The sequence below is a fragment of the Mobula birostris genome, chromosome 2, assembly GCF_030028105.1.
Source record: "Mobula birostris isolate sMobBir1 chromosome 2, sMobBir1.hap1, whole genome shotgun sequence".
NCBI classification, from domain to species: Eukaryota; Metazoa; Chordata; class Chondrichthyes; order Myliobatiformes; family Myliobatidae; genus Mobula; species Mobula birostris.
The window spans coordinates 10,062,520-10,088,132 of record NC_092371.1 but is presented as its reverse complement, the minus strand read 5'-3'; the positions used below and the strand labels follow the sequence as shown (position 1 = coordinate 10,088,132).

Below are 25,613 nucleotides of genomic sequence, written 5' to 3'. Positions count from 1 at the left end.
TACAACTCCTCCCTTGGAGGGTCAGACAGCCTGAGCCAATAGGCTGGTCCTGGACTTATTTCCTGGCATAATTTACATATTACTATTTAACTATTTATGGTTATTACTATCTATTATTTATGGAGCAACTGTAACGAAAACCAATTTCCCCCGGGATTAATAAAGTATGACTATGACTATGACTGTGACAGATTGAAGATGTTTATGCCAGGGCCGTACATGACACAGGTTCTCAAGTTTCTTTATAGAACCTTTTACAACTGGGTTTTGATGTATTCACCATGGATTCACTTGAGATTTTGGGGCTTAGTACTGATGAGCATCTATACAATGGTTACTTGACATTGAAACTAGAGTTTTTGAAGCAGATGTTGGAGTAACTGAGACTATTGATACACCAGTGTTGGTCTGCCCGGATCCGGTTGAAAAGGGTGGAGCTTCCATTCTTGTGGGGACAAACACTGCCGTTGTGAGAAGGCTGCTGGGAGCATGCAAGCAGAGAAACATAGAAACCTACAGCACAGTACAGGCCCTTTGGCCCACAAAACTGTGCTGAACATGTCCTTACCTTAGAACTACCTAGGCTTACCCATAGCCTCTATTTTTCTAAGCTCCATGTATCCATCCAGGAGTCTCTTAAAAGACTCTATCGTTTCCTCCTCCACCACCACCGCCAGCAACCCATTCCACAAACTCACCACTCTCTGCGTAAAAATCTTACCCCTGATATCTCCTCTGTACCTACTTCCAAGCACCTTAAAACTGTGCTCTCTTGCACTAGCCATTTTAGCCCTGGGAAAAAGCCTCTGACTATCCACATAATCAATGCCTCACATTATCTTGTACACCTCTGTCAGGTCACCTCTCACCCTCCATCGCTCCAAGAAGAAAAGACCGAGTTCACTCAACCTATTCTCATAAGGCATGCTCCCTAATCCAGGCAACATCCTTGTAAATCTCTTCTGCACCCTTTCTATGGTTTTCACATCCCTTCTGTAGTGAGGTGACCAGAACTCCAAGTGGGGTGTGACCAGGGTCCTATATAGCTGCAACATTACTTCTCAGCTCTTAAACTCAATCCCACAATTGATAAAGGCCAATGTACTGTATGCCTTCTTAACCACAGAGAGCCAATGCACTGTATGCCTTCTTAACCACAGAGATGGAGAGAATCTTTTGAAAACCTCGTCCATTCACCCTGTGTTCAGAGCTGCTTTTGAGAAAGTGCAAGTTCCTCCTAAGCAGGACGATGAGCAGAAACGAGGAACTGTGTGGTGCACCCAGTCTCAACCTGTCATGTTACGTCTTAGAGGAGTAGCTAGGGTGACAGGAAGCCCTAAGTTTGCCAGAATGTCGAAGGAATGGAAAAGGAGATTAACAGAGATGTTGGGATGTGAAGATGAGTTTTTTGCTGACGAGTCTGATGCTGATTATGCCACACTATTCTGACAGAGGTCTCACCGGTTAGCACCAGTGGGGTTTGAAGATGTTTAGCAGCACCTGCTTACACTGAAGGAAACTAAGTTCAGTCACAGAGCAGGGAAACCTGAGACGCCAGAAGACATGAGTGGTAGATAGGAAGAGTCACAAGGGGTGTTTGAAGCTATAAGAGCTGAAGGTGGAAGAAGGAAGTCTCAGAGAGTCAGGAAACGCCAGATAGACTGGTGTATGATGCACCGGGAAAACAGTGTCACATCTATCCCCAGAGTGAGATGTGTCATGGCCATTTACAAGTGGATTGGAGGTCCCAACCTCATGAAATTCCTTTGAAAACTCTGCTGATGGGTTAATAAATCTCAAAGTCATGAGGACATGACTATTTTTAGTGGGGTGGGAGGTAGTGTAATGCCCTGGCTAAGATTTTGCTGCTAATGCTGTAGGGTATTTTAATAGTTTTCTGTGGAAGCAGTGGTTTCTGCTGATTGTTTAGGTTTCAGGAAGAGACAGGTCTGTCACTGTGTAACACCGAGGTACAATACTGGTGGGGACAGGTTTGTCCTGTAAAACATCGGGGGTATAGTACTGGTGGGGAGGGTTTGTCACTATCAAACACATGGATACAGCACTGGAGGGGATGGCCCTTCTCTTGTCTGGATAATCTCATGATCTCATTCTCATTGAGGCACCTGTATTTGACATTGTATAATGGCCATGGCTTTCATCCACTGGGTCTTGATGATTCTGGGTTCTTGCTGATGGTTGGATTGAATTGGTTTTCTTCTGTCTGCTCAGCCTTGCTTGTGTGTGTGTGTGTGCTTGTCTGTGTCGTGTGTATCTGTGTGCCTGCACGCGTGTGCATGTGTCTTTGTATCTGTGCATCTGTGCATGTGTGTCTGTGTTTGTATGTGTGTGCCTGTTTCTGTGTGTGTATCTGTGCCTGTGTGTGTGCGTGCACGCATGTGTGTGTGTGTGTGTATGTGTCTGTGTGTGTATCTGTGCCTGTGTGAGTGTGTTTGTGTGTGTGCACGCACGCATGTTTGTGTGTGCATGTGTGTGTCTGTGTCTGTGTGTGTATCTGTGCCTGTGTGTGTGTGTGTGAGATTTATATTTGTCATGTACCTGTACACACGTGCACACTTTGCCTGCCCACTTAACCTTGTCCTTTTCCATACCCCACCCTTCCAGTTACAAGCTCAGAAAGTGCACCAGCTTCGCCTGTCACAGACACGAGGGCAGTATTATGGAGGCTCGCTACCGAACGTCAACGCCATCTCGAGCAACACTTCTGAGTTCCAGGTACCATACCTCTTCGTCACTAATGGTTGCTCTGATGCACCTCCCGAACGAGACTGAATCAGGGGTCAGTGGCACTTCTTGCCTCCGCTCAGCTCTAGGGGTCTTCAAACCTTTTGCTAAGACACTCTCTGGCCTCTGCTGCTGGACCGCCTGATTTTCTAAACAATTGAATGTTACACTTTTTAATCACCTTACAAACCTTTAGCTAACTTTCATCAACACAAGAGATTTTGCAGATGCTGGAAACTTTGAGCAACACGCACAAAGTGCTGGAGGAACTCAGCGGGTCAGGTAACAAATATGGAGGAGAATAAGCAGCTGACACTTTGGGCCGAGACCTGTCATGAGGAATGGATGGGAAGGGGGCTGAGAGGGTGAATAATAGGAAGGGGGTGACGGGAGGGGTACAAGCTGGCAGGTGATACATGAGACCTAGTGAGGGGGAAGGTGGCTGTGTGGGGAACGGTGGATTAAGTGAGAAACAGGGAAGTGATGGCCGCTGAGAAGAAGAGAAGGGCTGAGTGGGGAACCAGAATGTGGAATGGAGAAAGAGAAGGGAGAGTGATTGATGTTCACGCCATAAGGTTGGAGGCTACCCCTATAGATGTCACCCGAACTGCAGAGTTCCAACAACTTTTTCCACTTGTTTTAGCTCACTTTGCTTTTTCATGAACCACTTAACTCCACAAAAGTTACTAACTGATAACGTGCTGATGTTATAACGTGAAAATATTTACCTGTTTGTTTTATGTACATTAGAATTTTTATGAATAAAGTATATTTTGAAACAGAAGGAAAATTACAGCAAAATTTTCAAGGTTGTTTTAAAGGTGTGCGGAAGAGGAGAATTTGATGAGGTTAAAGGGAGTGTGGGAATAATGGGGTCCTGTTGAAATTTAAGGGAGTGTTGGGGAAATGGTGTCAACGGTGAGGTTAAAGGGAGTGGGGGAATAGGGTCACAGTGAGGTTAAAGGGAGTGGGGTGAACGGGGTCACAGTGAGGGTTAAAGGGAGTGGGGTGAATGGGGTCACGGTGAGGTTAAAGGGAGTGGGGGAATAGGGTCACGGTGAGGTTAAAGGGAGTGGGGTGAACGGGGTCACAGTGAGGGTTTAAAGGGAGTGGGGAGGGGAAATGCGGTTACAGTGAGGTTAAAGGGAGTGGGGTGAATGGGATCACGGTGAGGTTAAAGGGAGCGGGGCGAATGGGGTCACGGTGAGGTTAAAGGGAGTGGGGTGAATGGGGTCATGGTGAGGTTGAAGGGAGTGGGGTGAATGGGGTCACGATGAGGTTAAAGGGAGTTGGGCAAATGGAGTCACGGTGAGGTTAAAGGGAGTGGGGAGGGGAAATGCAGTTACAGTGAGGTTAAAGGGAGTGGGGTGAATGGGGTCATGGTGAGGTTGAAGGGAGTGGGGTGAATGGGGTCATGGTGAGGTTGAAGGGAGTGGGGTGAATGGGGTCACGGTGGGGTTAAAGGGAGTTGGGCAAATGGAGTCACGGTGAGGTTAAGGGGAGTGGGGAGGGGAAATGCGGTTACAGTGAGGTTAAAGGGAGTGGGGTGAATGGAGTCACGGTGAGGTTAAAAGGAGTGGGGTGAATGGGGTCACGGTGAGGTTAAAGGGAGTGGGGTGAATGGGGTCACGGTGAGGTTAAAAGGAGTGGGGAGGGAGGGGAAATGGAGTTACGGTGAGGTTAAAGGGAGTGGGGAGGGAGGGGAAATGGAGTTACGGTGAGGTTAAAGGGAGTGGGGTAATGGGGTCACAGTGAGGTTAAGAGGAGTGTGGGGGGAGTGGGGTCCCGGTGAGGTTAAAAAGTTTCTGCTGCCCTTAACTGGTCTCTGCCAGGCTCCTTCCAAAGTGGCAGACTCATCTGAAGAAAACAATTCAGTGTAGAGATTGCTAACATTCTGTCTGGGAAGGTGCTTGAACGCTGTAATTAAGGTGCTCACTCAGTTTCACTGGAGAGGGGATTCCCACGGACAGTTACGATTCACGAGCACATGCTACATGGAGAGGTTGGACAAGTGTTTGGGTTGTTTTCCCTGGAGCGGCAGAGGCTGAGGGGGAGAGCTGACTGAGGTTTATCGCATTATGAGAGGCAAGGATAGGGCAGGCTCTCCTTTTGCCCAAGCACAGAAATGCCAATTGCTAGAGGACGTGCATTTAGATGAGAGGGGGGAAGGATCAAAGGAGATGTGCAGGGCATGGTTTTTTTTAGATTATGAGGACACGCAGTCCAACAGGAATTCTGCAGATGCTGGAAATTCAAGCAACACACATCAAAGTTGCTGGTGAACGCAGCAGGCCAGGCAGCATCTGTAGGAAGAGGTGCAGTCGACGTTTCAGGCCGAGACCCTTCGTCAGGATTCCTATAGATGCTGCTTGGCCTGCTGCGTTCACCAGCAACTTTGATGTGTGACACGCAGTCCTCTTTTATTGTCATTTAGTAATGCATGCATGAAGAAATGATATAATGTTCCTCCAGAATGATATCACAGAAACACAAGACAAACCAAGACTAAAAATCTGACAAAAACCACATAATTATAACATATAGTTACAACAGTGCAAAGCACTACCATAATTTGCTAAAGAATAGACCAGTTTTAAACAGAGTGGTGGACGCCTGAATGGGACGGTGGTGGACGCAGATACAATAGAAGTTTTAGAGAGGCTTTTTGACCGACTTGGGATGGGGAATGGAGGTGTATGGCTCAAGGAGAATAAGATTGAGAGGGATAATAAAACAGCCACGATGCAATGCTGGAGCAGACTCGATGGGCCGAATGGCTAAACTGTGCTCCTCTGTCTTACGGTCTTACATCTAGAAAGCATTGAGTTTAATTTGTCACAGGGGCAGTGGTCCGAATGGCCTGTTCTTTCGTCCAGCAACTCTCGACAACCCCTCCCCCCCCCATACGTGTCTCAGCCAGCTTGGGACCTGTTGTGGTAGTCATTTTGTGCACAGCAGGATCCCACAAGCAGCAGCAAGCTGAAGGGCGAAGGGTCGGGTGAGTGCAGGCACTGCGTTTCCACGTCAGAGTGTTGAGTGGCATCAAGGGTAGTCTGCTTCCCCTGACACCCGTCCTCAGGCTCCTCGGGAGCTCCTATAAAGACCATAAGATATAGGAGCAGAATTAGGTCATTCAGCCCATCAAGTCTGCTCTGTTAGATTATGAAGACACGTAGTCCTCTTTTACTGTCATTTAGTAATGCATGCATTAAGAAATGATACATTATTTCCTCCGGTGTGATATCACAAAACACAGGACAAACCAAGACTGAACAAACTGACAAAACCACATAATTATACATATAGTTACAACAGTGCAGAATACCATAACTTGATGAAGAAAGTCTGTGAGCACAGTAAAGTTCAAAGTTTCTCAAATGTCCCACATCTCACGCAGACGGGAGAGGGAAGAAAAACTCTCCCTGCCATGCCGACCATAATCTGACTCTGAGTCATCCAAAAACTTTGAGCTCTGATCAGCTCTCCGACACCAAGTACTGAGCGGCATCTCTACCAAAAGATTCGACCTCCTTCTTGGTCGCCAAAAGCAGGCAAGGCCGGGGATTTTGAGGCCTACCCTGCGAAAGATTCCCGACCGCACAGTAACGACAGCAGCGAACGGGCGTTTCAGAAATTTCTGTAGATGTTCCTCTGTGATTTCGCGTCCATTCTCCATCAAATCAGAATTGTTCACGGCCCCTATTTAATAGACACAACATCATTTTTCACCGGAGAGCTGCGCACGCCATCTTCTCCTCCTGCCGTTAGTCCATCGTGGCTGATTTATTTTCCCTCTCCACCCCATTCTCCTGGCTTCTCCCCTGAAGGCAGGTCCTGTTCCAGGACACAATACAGCCACAGTGTGCTGGCGTTAGAGAGGGCCAGCGTTTGATGTCTTCATGCCTGTACTTGGTGGAATTTGGAAGGATGATTGGGCGGAGGGGAGGGGTTAGGTTCTCAGTGAAACCTACCTGAGACCGAAAGGCCTGGATTGAGAGGAAGAGGATGTTTCCTATGGTGGGGCAGGAGAAGTCTGGGACTAGAAGGCACAGCATCAGAATAGGAAGGATGTTCCTTTAGAATGAAAATGAGGAGGAATTTCTTTAGCAAGAAGGTGGTGAATCAGTGGAATTCATTGCCACACGCTGCTGTGGAGGCCAAGTGTTTGAATGTACTTAAGGTGAGAATGGGGTTGAAAGCGAAGATCAACTGTGACTGAGTGGACAGTCTCGATGGGCTGAATAGCCCTGTGTTGCTGCCGCTGTTTCTTCTTTAGCCCCATCACCCCTACTGGGGCGTGGCCCACCAACAGCAGCTCACCAGAGTCCTCTGACAGACGGGGTGCCGTGCCGTGTAAGGGGGCTGCTTTGTCGGGTTTTTGCTTTTCACCCCATTCTCCTGCCTTCTCCTCGTAACCCTTAACCCACCTCACCAATCAAACCCACAGAGAGTGGTGGGCACGTGGAACCTGCGGCCAGGGGTGGTGGTAGGGGCAGATATATTAGGATCATTCAAAACACTCTTAGATAGGCACCTGGATGACAGAAAAATAGAGGGCTGTGTGAGGGGGAAGGGTTAGATTGATCTCCGAGTAGGTTAAAGGGTCGGAACAGTAAGTAGTGGTTAGTGTGACCGTATTACAGCTCGGGACGTTGGAGTTCAGAGTTCAATTCCGGTGCCTTCTGAAGATTTATGTTCTTCTCGTGACTGTGTGGGTTTCCTCCAGGTGGTCCAGTTTCCTCCCACAGTCCAAAGACGTATGGGTTAGTAGGTTAATTAGTCACTGTAAATTGTCCTGTGATTAGTCTGGGGTTAAATAGGTGGGTGCTGGGTGGTGAGGCTCGTTGGGCCGAAAGAGTCCGTTCCTCACTATATCTCTAATTAAATATATAATACCATTCTATTTTATTAATCAGCAATAACTCCAGTGAAATATACTGCTGTGCTGTCCTATTGTGGGCCGAAGGGCCTGTGTTGTGCTGTGCTGTACTGTTCTATGTTCTATGAACACTGGGTTGATGCCGTCAGGTTGGTCTGCTCTGCGCTCACGTCTCATCTTGCTCTGATCTGCAGAGTCCCTTCAACTCTGGGCTGGACTCAAGCCGGGGAACGCGGCATCACGGTCTGGTAGAGCGGGTGCAGGTCGCCAGGCTGATGTCGCCGCACAGGCGACAGATATCCTTTCCTTGGTCAACAGCTCATCGAGAATGTTGCAATGGTGAAATGAACCAAATCAGAGCATGTGTGCACTTATAAACATTTGTCCCATTGGGTCTATACAGCTCCCAGTAACATAGTTATTCCCTCCAATTCCCTGCTCGCTGTATCTATTGCCCCAGATTTGAAACTTACATCCCCTCTAATAGTGCCAGCTGGACACTGTGAAATATCCTCTCAATCCTTCTGTCCTGCAGAGGATCGCAGCAACTTCTCCAGTCTGACTTCTCAGCTCAATGTGCGGTCCTGAAGAAGCCCCACCCCCGGGACATTCCTTTCAACACACTCTCAAGAACTCTTCAACTGATGCCCTGAGTTTTAAACAAATTTATTTCATTTATTTCTTCAGTTAGTTTGTTATTTCTTTAGTAACTTAGTTACTTAGTTAGTTAAAGTATGTATTTATATACAGTGGATTCCAGTTAATTAGGACCAGTACATTTTAGCCCAATTAAGCAGCTGTCCAATTAGCTGAGGTTTTATAGAAATAGTTAAAGTATGAAAGACACAATCTGAGTAACAAGTTGCATGTTTAAATGAAACACTGAAAAAATTAGAACACTATAGTACGGCCGTACTATAAAACTGTGTATTAGTTCCTAACTGTTTTCAACACAAGTTCCTCTGGTGTACGCAATGAACAAAATCAGCGCAGACACCTAGTACAGCTACTGGACTGCCTTTGTACAATGCCATCGATGACTGCATCCTCCAAATCTTCATTGTAACATTCAAGGTGATTATCGATATCTTCAAATTCCTTATGGTTCCTGACTTGTTGAAATAGTGAAATCGTTTCATTGTCACTCCCGACTGTTTCTTACATCACTAAGCCTGAATGCATGAAACCACAGAGAGTAAAACAGTTCTGAATTGTCTTACTGCCTATTTCTCTCCAACTAGCAGTGACAAAAATCACTACTTCTTGAACACAAACGCAACTGACATTATTTAAAAAACGTTCACCCTTAAGCACGACGTGGTGTCTAATGGCTACACAAATGCGGGCGACTGGCGCTAGTTAGAACCTGTTCGGCAACCGTCTCTTGTCCCAATTAAGCAGCAGTGTCCCAAATAAACAAAAGAAATTCTGGCTATTTTCTCAATTAATTTTTGTTCCTTAAAAGTTGTCCCATATTAGTGGCTGCCCTGATTAACTGATGGCCCAATTAACTAGAATCCACTGTATTTATTTATTGACTTTTTAAAAATATATTTTCACAATTTGTCTTTTTTCAACACTGGTTTTCTGTCTTAGTGTGTAGTTTTTCATTGATTCTATTGTTTTTCTTTGTTCTACTGTGAATGCTTACAAGGAAATGAATCCTGGTGTGGTATATAGAGGCACATACACCCAGTGGCCGCTCTGTTAGGTACAGGAATGGAGCCCGGTGTAATCTTCTGCTGCTGTAGCCCGTCCTCTTCAAGTTTCAATGTGTTTTGCATTCAGAGATGCTCTTCTGCACACCACTGTTGTAATGCTTGTTTATTTGATTTACTGTTGCCTTGAACCGGTCTGGCCATTCTCATTAACAAGGAGTTTTTACCCACAGAACTGCCATTCACGGGAGGTTTCTTGTTTTCGCATCATCCTCTGTAAACTCTAAGAGGCTGTTGTGTGTGAGAAGTCCCAGAACAGACAGAACTAGGAGGTCCTAAGTGTCAAAAGGTGCAGTGTGACTCCCCTGGCTAAGCTCTGTGTACCTTTGCTTCTAATTCTCCTGACGTCACAATCTTAGAGGTGAGGCTACCTCTGTATCACACACAGAAACCATGTGGCTGAACAGCCGTTCCAAGAGGGTAGTCCCCTTGAGATACCCAAGCACCTCACACCCCCCGCCCCTCCCCCGGACAATTGCCAGCACCGTGTAAGCATGCTGTGATCTTTGAACGCTGGCTTTGGACAACGGCTGTCTCTACATCTGGAATTTAGTTCCTTAACTGAAGAGTGCACGTTGACAGCTCCCCGTACAGCTCGGCGTACCTGTCGCCTCCCCCGGACACCAGCTGGAGAAGGTACAGTGCTGTTTTCGTTAACTTTTTAAAGATTACCTTTATTTGCCATGTGAACTTTGAAACATACGATGAAACATCGTTTTACATGAATAACTAAGGCGGTCCAAGGGGGCAGCCTTAATGCAAGTGTCACCACTGACACCTATCTCAGCTTGTATTGTATTTACAAACCATATTTAAGGGCGGCATGATAGCGTAGTGATTATTGCATCACTTTACAGCACCAGCAAACACTGATCGGGGTTCAATTCCCACCACTGTCTGTAAGGAAGTTGTATGTTCTCCCCGAGACTGCATGGGTTTCCTCCGGGTGCTCCGGTTTCCTCCCACGTCCCAAAGACGTAGGGGTTATGGGCATGCTATGTTAGCAGTGGGAGCATGCAGCATGCCCCCCAGCACAATCTTGGGCTGCGTTGATCACTGATGCAGCACGGTGCATTTCACTGTATGTTTCAAATACGTGGGATAAATAAAGTCCACCTTTATTATAGAGCTCCAGAATCTGCAACCATTGCTAAATTGGCTTACTACTGTCACTTGTGCCAGTGTACAGTGGGAAAGACTTCGCTATCTGGACCCATCGCATCAGCGCATTGAGGTCGTACACGGGAAAAGCAATAACAGAGTGCAAATGAAAGTGTTACAGTTACAGAAAAACAATAGTGCAGACCAAAGAATAATATGCCAGGGCCATTAGCAAATAGATTGCAAGGCCAAGAGTCCACTTTATCATAAAGTAAGTCCCTTCAAGAGTCTGGTAACAGAGGGATAGAAGCTGTCCTTGAGCCCGGTGGCAGGTGCTTTCTGGCTTTAGTATCTTCTGTCCCGATGGGAAAGGGGAGAAGAGAGATTGTCTGGGGTGGGAGGGGTCTTTGATTCTACTGGCTGGTTTACTGGGGCAGTGAGAAGGGTAGGCAGAGTCCATGGAGGGGAGGCTGGTTTCTGTGAGGTGCTGAGCTGTGTCCACAACTCTCTGCTGTTTCTTGTGGTCACAGGCAGAGCTGTCCGGCTGTCAACCGTGTGTGTGACCTGCTTCATTACTTCCCCTCTCAATGCAGGAATGCCTTACCCTGGTGCAACTTCCCAGCTGACAAAGGGCATCGGTTTGGACTGACGTCGGCCCTCAACAGGTGAACTTGCTCTTGCCGTGCTCTGCACCCCTCTGTGTTTGCACGTTGCGATTTGCACTGTCCCAAGTTCTCCATACCCTCTAAACTCCCCCCCAACCCTCCTTACGCCGTCCCCCCCAACACTGCCTCCCTCACCCATATGCCGTTCCCTCCCCACCCCACCCCTGCAACCCTGTCCACCCTCTCACCTGCAGTGCGGGGTGACCCTGGATACCAGGACCGTGAGCCAGCAGAGACACCTCTGTCTCTCCCTGTAGTTCGAATGATTACATCGCCAATCACACCATTCTTGAGAGCTGAGTACAATCCCAACCTTCAGCACAGCCCGTGTGGAGCCTTCTCGCTCTCCCTGTGGCCCCAGGCGGCCTTCTTTTCTCACAAAAATATACTTATTCCAATGTCTACGTTACTACTTCGGGGAGCCACAGTCCGTAGTGGTTAGCACAACACTATAACAGCTCGGGGCAATCCAGACTTTGGAGTTAAATTCCAGTGCCATCTGTGAGGAGTATGTATGTTCTGCTGTGAAGTGTGCAGATTTCCTCTGGGTGCTCTGGTTTTCTCCCACGTTCCGAAGGAATTGTCCTGTGATTAGGCTAAAGTTAAATAGGTGGGTTGCTGCGCAGTGCAGGTCGTTGGGCCGGAAGGGCCTGTTCTACATTGTATCCCTAAATAAATAAACAGTAACGATCATAAACTAGATTAAAAATGTACCCATCCTCATCTGGGATGCCATGTATCTCCTGCAGTGCCCAATAGTCATGAAACACCACTGTGTGTGTACGTGTGTCTGACTGTGTGAGTGTGTGTGTATGTGTGTGCCTGTGAGTCTCTGTGTTAGAGAGATGTCTTCCCATTTCATTCCCCTGCCCCTTCTGCCCCCACCCCCTCTCACCCTTCCCTCCTCTTGCACGTAATATCCACTCACCCCCTCTTCCTCTCTTTCTGCAGCCTCCCTCCCTCTCCTTCTGACTGACTCTGACAGTGAATAAATTCAAATGAAAGTGTGATTATCACTGTCTATAGAACGGTCAGTTCCTTGGGGTGGGTGGGCGGTCACTGTTCTCAGAAATCCCCCACCGTACCCATTGTGACTGCATGCTCCCTCTTAAAGGACAGATGGGCACGAATGTATCCTTGGAAGAGGGGCAGGCAGTCGGCCCTGGCAGAGCCCTCGACAGTCCGCCAACTAGACCTGTGAATGGCCATTTGGTCAGGCCCAGGAGCAAGCACGCCAGTAAATCCTCCTCGCAACCTGCCCCCTACGGCACTGGGTGCCCGTATCATGAGGCAGGGCTGAAGTGTAATCCCCCCCACACACACACACCCAACACCCTTTCACTAGCTGTTTACCTATACAGTGACCTATATACAGTATACTTTGATAATAAATTTACTTTGAACTTTGAACTCTCTGCACAGAACCAATTCGGACTCTGCGCTCCATACAAGTGTGAACAATCCCAGTGTCACATCTCCCTTCACCAGCACTGGACAGCCGTCACTGAGTCACACCAGGAAAAGTGGTGAGTGTTGAAGGGCTATGATACTTTGAACTTTGAACTGGACAGTTCAGTAAGAAGGTTGGGACATGAACCATGGGCCAACTGGCCTTTTGCAGTTTCCTGGAATTCCACGAGCCTGGGTCATGGTGATTCTCTTTTTGCTTTGTTCAGGTCTGGCAGATGGAGACCTGGATAACCTCAGTAAAGGTGAGTGTGGGAGAACAACTTACCACTGAACTACGGCCACCATCACCCCCCACCCCACCAACAGCTACCCACTTCTCATTGCTGTCATCGGGGAGGAGGTACGGGAGTCTGAAGACACACTCTCGATGGTTCAGGAACAGCTCCTTCACCCACCTGCCCCCCCCCCCCCCGGCTATCATGCTATCAGATTTCTGAATGGACAGTGAGCCCATGTACACTATGTTTGCTCTCTACAATACAACAGATTTCACAGCATACTGTACATCAGTGATGATAAACCTGATTCTGTTTTCCCTCTACCCAGCAGTGTGTGGGGTGGGGCAGTGAAGCCAAGGCAAGTGGAGTTTATTGATAGATAGATAGATATACTTTATTGATCCCGAGGGAAATTGGGTTTTGTTACAGCCGCACGAACCAAGAATAGAGCATAAATATAGCAATACAAAAACCACCAACAATCAAACAACAAAATGCAAACTATACCAGATGGAAAATAAGTCCAGGACCAGTCTATTGGCTCAGGGTGTCTGACCCTCCATGGGAGGAGCTGCAAGTTCGATGGCCACAGGCAGGAACGACCTCCCGTGTATCTCGGTGGAATATTGCCGAAGTCCAACAGTTAAAAAGTTCAATATCCGGTCTACAAACACGTTCCTCGATCGTAATATGACCCGGATTGCACCATCTGTTGTTAACCAGAACAGCAAGCCCCCAACTCCTTTACGCTTACCGCTCTCAGTGCACTTTCGGTCAGCCTGAACAGTCTGGAAGCCGTCCATGGAAAAGTTTTGATGGGTATGTCCTCTGCAGCCCCGTTCCAGTGAAGCACATAACACTGCACTCCCGAAATGTTCTCCGACGCCTGGCTAGCACCGTGAACTCGTCCATTTTATTACCCACCGAACTCCTCTTCTCCACAAGTCTCTGTTGTCTCGACCCGGTCCTCTTTCCTCGCCTTTGTGATCCCCCTCTGCATCCTCTGTGTGTTTTCCTCCAGATTTCAGCAGGGGTGTCCGCCGCTCTGCTCGCTAAACCGGCCGGCATAAGCTCAATCAGCTGGTCCCTGGAATACACAATGCGACCATACTGCTGCCCCGCTAATGAGAGCGCTAAAAACCCAAATAAAACTCTCTCTACCAGCATGTTAGAGAAGGTGCAGCTTCGTGTGAACAAGTACGGTGTGGTGCAGGTACCATGAGAAACTTGTCTGGTGGAGCTTCACAGACACTTCATTACAAGTTATACATGTTATTGATGAAGTGGACATGGAGAGGATGTTTCCAGTAGTGGGGGAGTCTCAGACCAGCGGGTAATCAATACAATCCAAGTCTGACTGACATTCAGATACATGAAGACCCATGAATACAGCAAAACGAGACAGCGTTACTCCGGGGTCACGGTGCTGAAACACAATACCAGCAGCCACACACAAGAACATGTTCATGGAATAACAGAGTCCCGACGCCCCCTCCCCCCCCACCCACCTTGGGAGACCGCAGTTTGATACCCCGTCCTCACACATACAAGTCAACAAACTCAGACAGAGTATTGAACTGAATTGACTTTATCTCTTACATCCTTCACACACATGAGGAGTAAAAATCTTTACGTTACATCTCCATCTAAATGTGCACATGCAATTTATAGTAATGAAGAATAATTTATAATAAATAGAACAGTCAACGTGATATAGAGTACACTCAAATCAGTGTGAGTTATTCAGTCTGATGGCCTGGTGGAAGAAACTGGTCCTGGTTTTTATTCTGTGGTACCGTTTCCCGGATGGTAGCAGCTGGAATAGATTGTGGTTGGGGTGACTCAGGTCTCCAATAATCTTACGGGCCCTTTTTTCACACCTGTCTTCGTAAATGTCTTGAATCATGGGAAATTCACAACTATAGATGCGCTGGGCAGTCCACACCACTCTCTGCAGAGTCCTGTGATTGAGGGAAGTACAGTTCCCATACAAGGCAGTGATGCAGCCAGTCAGGATGCTCTCAATTGTTCCCCTGTAGAAAGTTCTTAGGACTTGGGGACCCACACCAAACTTCCTCAACCGCCTGAGGTGAAAGAGACACTTCTGTGCCTTTTTCACCACACAGCTGGTGTGTACAGACCACATGAGGTCCTCAGTGATGTTTATGCCAAGGAACTTGAAGCTGTTCACCCTCTCAACCCCAGATCCATTGAAGTCATTGATGCCCGTCTCCATTCCAGTAAAATGCAATGACGCAGAATGTGCATGTATTTAGCCTAGACCCGCCTCCCCCAGCCCACCGATATCATCTGTCTTACGCTTGCTAGGCGACACCACAGCTTTGAGACCCAGTCCTTGCACATGAGGAATTTGTGTGAAAATCTAACAATGCAGAATATGCATGTATATAGTCCAGACCTCCCAGCACAGCCTCAGCCCACCAATAGAATAGAAGGACATCCTTTTAGAACAGAGATGTGGAGTAATTTCTTAGTCAGAGGGTGGATGAATCTGCTGAATTCATTGCCACAGTCGGCTGTGGAGGCCAAGTCATTGCATATATTTAAAGCGGAGGTTGATAGGTTCTTGATTAGTCAGGGTGTTGACGGTTACGACGAAAAGGGGTTGAGGTGGAAAATAAATCAGCAGAGCAGATGGGCCAAATGGCATCCAGTGTCTTTTAGTCCTATGGAAGTATTGTTCCTGATCTGGGTGGTGTGGGCCTTCAGGCTTTTCTACCTCCTGCCTGATGATGGCAGCTAGAAGAGAGCATGGACAAGTGGTGTTGATTGAAGCCGCCCTTGTCGTTGACGATCGGCGTGCATGCAGGAATGGTGAGGTCCTGCGCAAGAGGGTTCTCATCTCTGCCTCTCTCTTCTCAGGCTTCTCCTATTCGGCCTCACCCCAGGATAACCTTCAGGATGAGGATCAGACACTGCCAAAGGGGCTGTGGGATACCCAGAAGGTGAGGCATTCTGTGACTGATCTCCCGGACACATTCAGGCACTGTGTTATCGAGTTCGCTCAAGGAACAAAACAAAAAATGACCAACTCTCTCTTGGTTTGCAGATACAGAGTGTGGCATCCCGGCCCAAGTCCTGCGAAGTTCCTGGCATCAAGTAAGTGAGAAGGAGGTGTGGAGGTCCTGTACTCTGTGGGGTAGCCCAAGAGTGTGTGATGGGACAGTGTGGAGGGAGCTTCACTCTGTCTGATCCTGGGAATGTGAGATGGGACAGTGTGGGCAAAGCTACATTCTGTGTCTGACCCAGGGAATGTGTGATGGGATGGTGTAGAGGCAGTTTCACTCTGTGTCTGACCCCGGAAATGTGTGATGGGACAGTGTGGAGGGAGCTTCAAACTGTGTCTGACCCCGGGAGTGTGTGATGGGACGGTGTAGAGGGAGCTTCACTCTCTGTCTGACCCCGGGAGTGTGTGATGGGACGGTATGGTTGGAGCTTCACTCTGTGTCCGACGATGGGAGTGTACTGAAGAGTCCTGATGAAGAGTCTTGGCCTGAAATATGAACTGTTCATTTTCCTCCATAATATCTGCCTGATCTCTGAGTTCCTCCGGTGTGTTGGCATGTGTTATAAGGGTGACATAGCCCAGGCACAGTTCTGACCTCTCCCTTTCTGGAAATGTAGAGTCCTGTGTCCACATTGTGCTCTGCCCTTCTGATCTGTTTGGGAATGGTTGAGGTCCCGGGTGAGGAGTGGCTGCAGGGGTTGGGGTGAGAGTTTTGGAACAATCAAAGGGAGAGAAATGATGCCTTTTCCGTCCATCTCAACAGCAAAGGCCGCCTGCTATTCTCTGAACCTGGGACGCTCGTGACACAGGAGGGCCTGGAGGAGTCAATGGCATGGTCTCCACCTGCCCAGCTGAAGGAGGACATGTGGAGGCGAGGCAACAAGATGAGGCAAGTGAATGAGATGGCGAAGACGGGTTCAGTTATTGCTCTGCTTACCCATCCCTTTCCCATTGTTGGCTCAGGGCCATTGACTTGATTCAGGTGGGAAATGGATGCCCCTCATCCCCTAGTGGATGGGAGGGTTCTGGGACACCCACTGCCCTCTGCAGGATCGGAGTATCCCCCTGGCCTGGGGCGTATTCCACCCCCTGCTGGATTGCAGGAGTAACTGCATCTCCTGGAGTGTGAGACACGCACCCCCTGCGGGATGGGAGAGGTAACCACAATCCCTCATCTGAGACACCCCCCCCCCCCCGATGGGTCAGGGATGTAGCTGTACCTCCTCATCTGGGATGCACCTCATCCTCCGCTGGATGGGAGGGGTAGCTGCAGTCCTTTGCCTGGGACGCAGCCACACTCGGCGGGCCCGGGAGGGTAACTACACTCTCTGGAGTGAGACACGCCCCAACCCCCTCGGCTGCCGTTAACCAACCCTGTTGTTTCACAGCCTCTTCCCATCGCCGGATGCGGCTGTCGGCATGTCGCACGTCGCCGGGGCGCTGAACACGGGTGGCTCCCTGCCGGACCTCACCAACCTGCACATCCCATCGCCATTGCCCACTCCGTTGGACCCCGAGGAGTCCGCCCACGCTGGCATCAGTGGCGGCAGCAGTACTGGCAACCTGGCCAGTAGTGTCGGCCAGCGGGGGCTCAGCACTTCGCTTAGGGTGGCTTCCGGCTTCGATGGCGCAGGTAGGAGAGAAAGTTTCACCCCCTGCCTTTTCATCCCGGCAAGTCCATGCTGCCTCATCGGGTTGAGCAGGGAAATCCGATTTATCCCAATTATCTCTCACACCCCTCTTCACCCATTGCTCGAACACACAGACCTACAGTTGGTACCTGGATCCTGCCACTCCCACCACAGTTCTACCTCACTTCTCACCGTCTATTCCTCTCCCCCTGCCGCCCTTTACCCTTTACCTTCCCCCCCCGTTCCCATCCAATTACTTGTTCTTCACCCCCCCCTACCCATCTCAGACCCTCCCCACCCCTTCTCCCCCAAGAGCAGAATCATGAGGAAGTTCCCAATTGACATGCTTCCTTCCCCCTCCCCTCTCCACAACAAGGACTCACAGATCTGGAAAGTAGGACAGAAGTTCTCATATGACAGAACAGAACAGTGTGGAGGGAGCTTCACTCTGTGTCTGACTCAGGGAGTGTGTAATGGGATGGTGCAGTAGAGGAAGCTTCACTCTGTGTCTGACCCCGGGAGTATGTGATGGGATGGTGTAGAGGGAGCTTCACTCTGTGTCTGACTCAGGGAGTGTGTGATGGGACAGTGTAGAGGGAGCTTCACTCTGTGTCTGACTCAGGGAGTGTGTGATGGGACAGTGTAGAGGGAGCTTCACTCTGTGTCTGACCCCGGGAGTGTGTGATGGGACGGTGTAGAGGGAGCTTCACTGTGTGTCTGACCCCAGGAGTGTGTGATGGGACAGTGTAGAGGGAGTTTCACTCTGTGTCTGACCCTGGGAGTGTGTGATGGGACGGTGTGGAGGGAGTTTCACTCTGTGTCTGACCCCGGGAGTGTGTGATGGGACAGTGTAGAGGGAGTTTCACTCTGTGTCTGACCCTGGGAGTGTGTGATGGGACAGTGTAGAGGGAGTTTCACTCTGTGTCTGACCCTGGGAGTGTGTGATGGGACGGTGTGGAGGGAGTTTCACTCTGTGTCTGACCCCGGAGTGTGTGATGGGACTGTGTAGAGGGAACTTCACTCTGTGTCTGACCCCGGAGTGTGTGATGGGATGGTGCAGAGGGAGCTTCACTCTGTCCCTGTCTGGGGCAGGACTGTGGCATCAGCAGGGTTGTACCCCCACTGTATTGTCTAGCACAGGGTTGAACAATGTGCGGAAAGGGTTTTGCTAGCAGTTTCAGTTTCTTGTGCGTCAGGATGTCAAGTTGATCTATCCTGGGCTGAACACATTGATATAGTCGTAACGAAGGCACTCCAGCAACTTGGCTTCATTAGGAGTTTGAGGAGATTTTGTAGGCACATCAAGAAAGAGTCAAATTCTACAGACGTACAGTGGGGAGCATCTTAACTGGTTTCATCACCATCTGGCATGAAGAGGCCACTGCACAGGATCGTATAAAAGCTGCAGAAACTTAGAAACTCAGCCAGCTCCATCACGGGCACCAGCCTCCCCAAATGGCGATGCCTCAAGAAGCAGAGTGTCCATCATGGAGGGCCCCCACCACCCAGGACATGCCCCCTTCTCATTGCTACCATCAGGAAGGAGCTACAGGAGCCTGAAGGCACAGGGCACACACTCAATGATTCAGGAACAGCTTCTTCCCCTCCACCTTCAGATTTCTGAACAGCCCATGAACTCATGAACACTTCCTCACTATTTTGCACTATTTTTAAATACTTCTTTTTTAAATATATAAATATAATTATTTAAATAAGCAGTTTGTAGTATTCTGCATACTGGTTGTTTGTCCATCCTGTTGGGTGCAGTCGTTCTTGATTCAAAGGTTTCAAAGGTACATTTAGTATCAGAGAAATGTACACAATATACATCCTGAAATTCTTTTTCTTCACAACCATCCATGTAAACAGAGGAGTGCCCCAAAGAATGAATGACAGTTAAATGTTAGAACCTCAAAGTACCCCCCCAGCTCCCCTCCCTCCCACGCATAAGCAGCAGCAAGCAACGATCCCTCCTCCCCCCACCAGAAACAAAAAGCTTCGGCACCCACCACTGAGCACTCAAACGTGCAGCAAAGCAACAGCAAAGACACAGACTTGCAGTACCCCAAAGGTTACTTGTTCACCCGGTATTCAACATACCACAGGCTCTCTCTCTCTCTCTCTAGTAAGGGAGAAAGAGGCGTCTCTGTTTCACAGCGAGAGGGGATCTGTTGTCTTTCATATGTTTACTGTGAATGCCTGCAAGAACGTGAATCTCACCATGACATATGTGTACTTTGATAATAAATTTACTTTGAACTTTGAACTTATTTGAAGTTATCACAAGTTTTCATGCATTGCACTGTACTGCTGTGGCAAAACAACACATTTCACAACATACTATATATATAAACCTGATTCTGATTCTATTTCTTCTTTCCCTCAGCTCCCATCATTCCACATTCTCACCACCCAGAGTGAAGTTCCCCTTAAACATTTCCTCTTTCACCCCTAACCCATGCTCTCTGATCCTAGGCTCATCCAACTCCAGTGGAAAAAGCCTGTGTTTACCCTGTCCATACCACTCATGGTTTTGCACACCTCTGGGAAGTAGAGAGATCATTCCACACATAACCACATCGAGGAGCTGGATGGGAAACAGAAAGCAGAATAAAGTGTAGCAGCTACAGAGAAAGTGCAGTGCAGGCAGACAGTAAGGAGCGAGGGCCACAATGAGGTAGTTTGTGAAGTGAAGAGGTCACTGTGTACGGGGGTCCGAAGGCAGACGAGATAACCAGAGATCCTACCCACCCAGGTCATCTGCTCTCCTCTCCTGTCAGGCAGAAGATACGAGAGTCTGAAATCACGGACCAGCAGGCTCAGGACAGCTTCCGGTGTCACCGATGAACTGGTCTCGGAGCAAATGCACTCGTTTCTCAATCATACTTTATTTTAGTTGTGCACAAGAGACCAGCGGCCTGTCACTCACACTGTGAGAAATGCCATGTTTATACAGAATTGACCAGCGGATACGGATATCAACCATTCGTGTACGTTTGAATTCCTTACTTGCAGGATCAATCACCATTCACAATCGAGATGTGGAAAGTCAATAGAAACCACAATCTGATAACCAATGATATTTAGAAGTTAGTAAAGCAATTGTCCCTCGGTTGTGTGTGTGTTTCACATCTTCCCTTACATTGTTATCTGGGTCTAGTAGGCATAAACTGCTTTGGAAAGGGAAGCTCTTCTCTTTAAAGGCCTTTTTTGCCTGGGTTGTCTGCAATCTATCCTTGCCTGGACATTGTTAACCCTTGCCTTGTCACAACTTCCCACTGTTGAAAAATCCCCTGGTACGATAAGATGGGCTCTGGACCTCATGATCTCCCCCCACTATGGTCTTTGCACCTTGTTCACCCCAGTATTGAGGGCATCTTCAAAAGGCAGCCCCCTCAAAGTTCAAAGTTCAAAGTACATTTATGTATACACTGTATAACCCCGAGATTTGTCTCCTTACATATATCTACAAAACAAAGACATCTCAAAAGAACCCATTAAAAAACGACTGGCAAGCACCCAATGCGCAGGGAGAGAGGAAATAAACCAAATCATGCAAGCAGATAGCATTCAGAACTGGAGTTTTCCGGAAGGCACAGAGCCAGCTGGAGCAAGCCGCAGCTTCAGTTCATCGCAAAGTCAAGTCAACGTTGCAAGACCACAGACGCGAAGCCGATTATCACTGCAGCCATTGTAGGGCTGAGTAAACGTCACGGGGCAGCAAGCAGAACTGGCTCTCACCTCGCTCCCACCCCCCCCCCCCCCCACCCTGGTCCCAACACCCTGACCTTTTCGATCTGTCCCGGAGCTGAAATTGTCCAAACATCAGGTTGTCCCTCGCAATCTGGGGCTGCCATAATTCAGCCCGTGCCCGACTTTCCAGTTCGGCCTGGCTCTTAAACTGATCAGACATCGGGACTTCCCTTGCTCTCATGACTCTGCCTTGACTCTGACTCTGCTTCCCGTGACCAGGCCTGGCTTGTGCCTCTGCCACGGCTCATCTCTGCATGTCACGACCGTGCCTCATCTAGCCTCCGCTCGCCTTGACCACCCTTTGCTCACCTCTCCATTGGTAGTGTTGACCGTTATTAATAAATTGGTATCAGTAAAGTATGTTGTAGTTTCCTTTGTTGTGTTTTTTGCCCCCAGTAAGTAGTCGCTGTGCATCACCAGTGAACTCTTAAACTGGAACCAGAACTCTGTCATTAGCAATCCCCCGTCACCCAGGACGTGCCCTCTTCTCATTACCACCATCAGGGAGGAAGTACAGGAGCCTGAAGACACACGCTCAGTGCTTCAGGAGCAGCTTCTTCCCCTCCACCGACAGATTTCTGAATGGTCCATGATAAACACCACCTCCCTATTCTGCTCTCTATTCATACTTAATTTTTAAATTTTTATTATTATTACTTACAGTTTTTATTGTGTATTGCACTCTACTGCTGCAAAAAATCAAATTTCACCACGTATCGGTGATAATTCTGATTCCGATTCATGTTCTCTCCGCAGGTCTCTGCTCTTCGCTGCAGGGCTCCCTCAGTAGCATGTCGCTGCAGTCGTCACTCAGCAACCCCTCCCTCCACTCCTCCCTCAGCGGTTCCTCCCTCCACACCTCCCTCAGCAACCCCTCGCTGGCCCCTGCCCCCAGGCAGTCGCCGCTGGGGGCCTCGCCCCTCCACTCATCCCTGAGCACCTCGCCCCGGAGGCGGGCTCCCCTCAATCCTCTTGTCCTGTCCGGACCGGACTCCCGGAGGAGCCATGGCAAGCAGTTCTCGCCCACCATGTCTCCCACCCTCTCGTCTATTGCTCAGGTAAGAGCGGAGTGGCCGGTATTGCAAGAAGGGCACAGTCACGGGAATGAGGACAGGGCAGGGGCATCAGAGGCCAGGGGGGACGCTGGGCAGGAGTGTGCTGAATAATTCCCTGGGTGGAGTTTGTCCATGCGTTCAGCAGCAGCCACCTTACCTCCCCCTATCTGCAAAGCACAGATCTGGGGTGTGCACACACCACTTCCCTGGGTGGCATTAATCCACGCACTCCACATCCGCCACGTTACCTTTCGCCCATCTACAAGTCCAGGAGTGGGGCAGGTCAGTCTACATTTCCCGGGTGAGTGCCACTCCTACGACTCAGGAAGCTCGATGCCATCCAGGACAGAGCAGACCGCTCAATTGGCCTGTCGCCCACAACCATCCCCTACACGTCACTCTCCCCCCACTGGTGGCCGTGTGTGCCACAACTCACCGCAGTTACTCCGACAACACCTCCCGAAGAGAAATACCACTGCCCGCAGGTTTCCCTCCACCATCCCGATTCGGAAATTCCTTGGCGGTTCCTTCACCGTCGCCGGGTCTAAATCCCCAAAACTCCCCCCTCCCCACTGACAGCATTTTTTTTTCATCTACAGAACGTGGGCGCCACCAGCTAAGCCAGCGTTTATTGCCCATCCCTAGTTGCCCTTGGGGAGGTGATGATGAGCTGCCTTCCTGAACCGCTGTAGTCCCTGAGGTGTCGGTACGCCCACAGTGCTGACGGGAGCACCTTCCCCACGGACAGCAGTGGTTCAACAAGGCAGCTCAACCCCACCTCCTGAAGGGGCAGTTAGGGATGGGTAGTAAACGTCAGGAATACCCACAGTCACTCAATGTGTGAATGATTTAAAAACATTTCACACATCTAACGTTCGACAAGGGTTTTATGGATGGCAGTCCGACGGGGGAGAGCTTTTACCTTTGCACTGTCTGTCATGGGATGGTTTAAACGCTGCGCTTAGTTTAGGGGAAGGATTAAGTGTTGTACACCATATAATGGAGGGGGAAATGTTAAAGTTATGGTGGGGGTGGGGGGTGGTTTGAAAGTTACTCAACCTCCTGGGGAGAATCTCCCGATTTGGCTGTTCCTTTACCATCACCAGATCGGAATGCTGGAACTCACTCCCCTCAACAGCTCCTTGGTGGGGGTGGGGGGGGTTGCAGTTAGGGGCAGGTGGTAAAGTCAATAAAACTTGGTCCTGCTGGACCTCAACAGGATGTGTAGGAATGGGGAGAGCGGAATCGTGGGTGTGGTGGTGAGGGAAGATTGGGGCAGGTTTGTACATTGTGCACCAGGCTGGGTGGGGTCTTCTGATGGGGGTGGGGGGTGGGGGGTGGAACAGGTCTGGTGGATGTTTAGCGAAGGGGCAGGGGTGGGGGAGTGGGTTTTACAGGCTTCTGAGTCCAGCAGGGGGAAGTGGCCGAGGTTCGGGACGTGCTGGATGGCTGCAGGGCTCACCCTCTTGGAGCATGTCGTATGAGGATAGGATGAGCGGGCCAGGGCTTTCCCCTTTGGAGTGAAGGAGGATGAGAGGTGATGTGACAAGATCAAGTGGACAGCCAGAGGCTTTACCCGAGGGCAGAAATGGCTAACACTGGCGAACAATTTGAAGACGATTGGAGGAAGTGTTGAGGGGATATCAGACGCAGATTTTTTTTCACACAGGGAGTGGTGGGTGTGTGGAACACACTGCTGGCGTGGTGATAGAGGCAGATACATGAGGGACATTTAAAAGATACATGTATGATGGCGAAATGGAGGGCTATGTGGGAGGGAAGGGTTAGATTGGAATTGGTTAAAGGGTCAGCCAAATTGTGGGCCAAAGGGCCTGAACTGTGCTGTAATATTTTATGTTCTCTTTCCTCTTCTCTCAGGGCATTCCCTTGGACACCAGCAGCCTCCCTGTAGACCAGCAGCTGCCCCCCTACCCCTTCTGCCAGCAGCAGGCGTACCAGCAAGCGAGCTTCCAGCCATCCCAGTCCTCCCAGCAGACGCATTTTCAACTTTCCCAGTCCCAGCAGACAGGGTTCCAATCTTCCCAATCCCAGCAGACAGTATTCCAACCTTCCCAGTCCCAGCAAACAGGGTTCCAACCTTCCCAAACCCAGCAGACAGGGTTCCAACCTTCTCAAACCCAGCAGACAGGATTCCAACCTTCCCAGTCCCAGCAAACAGGGTTCCAACCTTCCCAAACCCAGCAGACAGGGTTCCAGCCTTCCCAATCCCAGAAGACGGGTTTCCAACCCCAATCCCAGCAAACGGGTTTCCAACCCCAATCCCAGCAAACAGGATTCCAACCTTCCCAATCCCAGCATTCAGGGTTCCAATCTTCCCAATCCCAGCAGACAGGGTTCCAATCTTCTCAATCCCAGCAGACAGGGTTCCAACCTTCTCAATCCCAGCAGACAGGGTTCCAACCTTCGCAGTCCCAGCAGACAGGGTTCCAACCTTCTCAATCCCAGCAGACAGGGTTCCAACCTTCCCAGTCCCAGCAGACAGGGTTCCAACCTTCCCAGTCCCAGCGGACAGGGTTCCAACCTTCCCAGTCCCAGCAGACAGGGTTCCAACCTTCCCAGTCCCAGCAGACAGGGTTCCAAACTTCCCAGTCCCAGCAGACAGGGTTCCTACCTTCCCAGTCTCAGCAGATGGGATTCCCCCCTTCCACATCCCAGCAGACTGGGTTCCAACCTTCCATGCCCCAGCAGACAAGCTACCAGAAGTCCCAGTCCTCCCAGCAGACAAGTTACCAGCAGACAGGCTCCCAGCAGGTGGGTTTTCAGCAATCCCAGCCCTCCCAGCAGACAGGATACCAGCAGACCCAGCAGAAGACCTTTCAGCAGCCTTACCAGCAGCAGAAGCTGCCGCCATTCCAGCAGCCTCGGACCACCGACCAGCGCCATCAACAGCTACCGTCGCTTTCCTGCTCACAGCCAACAGCTGCACCCCTCGGTGTAAGTACTGACCCTGGTTGGGTGGGAGTGTGGTCAGGGTGGTTCTGCCCATTCCTACTACACATGTTTTTTGGGACATGGGTCCGCTGTGATGGATTTTTGGTGGCTGATGGGGAGGGTGAGCGTAGGCTTGCAATTGAGAGCCAGCACAGAGGCAGTGGGCCAAAGGGCCTGTCAGCCTTGAGGCCTTCAGAGAGCACATGTGTAAGGGGTTGGAAAGTGCCACTAAGATTTGGAGGGAGGAGGAAGTCCCCTCTCGTCTCCTCCTCCATTCCCCTCCTCCTCTCTTTCTCCCCCCATCTTCTCCCCTACCCCATCTCCCTCTCGTCCTGCTCCCCTTCTCCCCTCCTTGAAATCAGCTCTTCGGGCCTGTGCGGGATACCAGAATCAGAATC

The 25,613-nt window shown here is 49.7% G+C and overlaps 1 protein-coding gene across 3 annotated transcripts in view; it reads left to right on the top strand.

Moving 5' to 3' along the window:
* Positions 1-25,613, top strand: part of LOC140212081 (CREB-regulated transcription coactivator 2-like) — a 43,832-nt gene that overhangs the window by 12,051 nt on the left and 6,168 nt on the right. For 2 of the 3 annotated variants that reach the window (XM_072282580.1, XM_072282599.1), the window contains exons 2-13: positions 2,626-2,736; positions 7,819-7,920; positions 9,917-9,978; positions 11,037-11,108; positions 12,531-12,634; positions 12,785-12,820; positions 15,680-15,762; positions 15,867-15,916; positions 16,588-16,713; positions 17,213-17,457; positions 21,965-22,266; positions 24,142-25,218. In XM_072282580.1, the coding sequence (XP_072138681.1) occupies positions 2,626-2,736; positions 7,819-7,920; positions 9,917-9,978; positions 11,037-11,108; positions 12,531-12,634; positions 12,785-12,820; positions 15,680-15,762; positions 15,867-15,916; positions 16,588-16,713; positions 17,213-17,457; positions 21,965-22,266; positions 24,142-25,218 (2,370 nt within the window). The remainder of the gene's footprint in view (positions 1-2,625; positions 2,737-7,818; positions 7,921-9,916; positions 9,979-11,036; positions 11,109-12,530; positions 12,635-12,784; positions 12,821-15,679; positions 15,763-15,866; positions 15,917-16,587; positions 16,714-17,212; positions 17,458-21,964; positions 22,267-24,141; positions 25,219-25,613) is intronic. The other variant, XM_072282589.1, reaches the window with a different exon arrangement.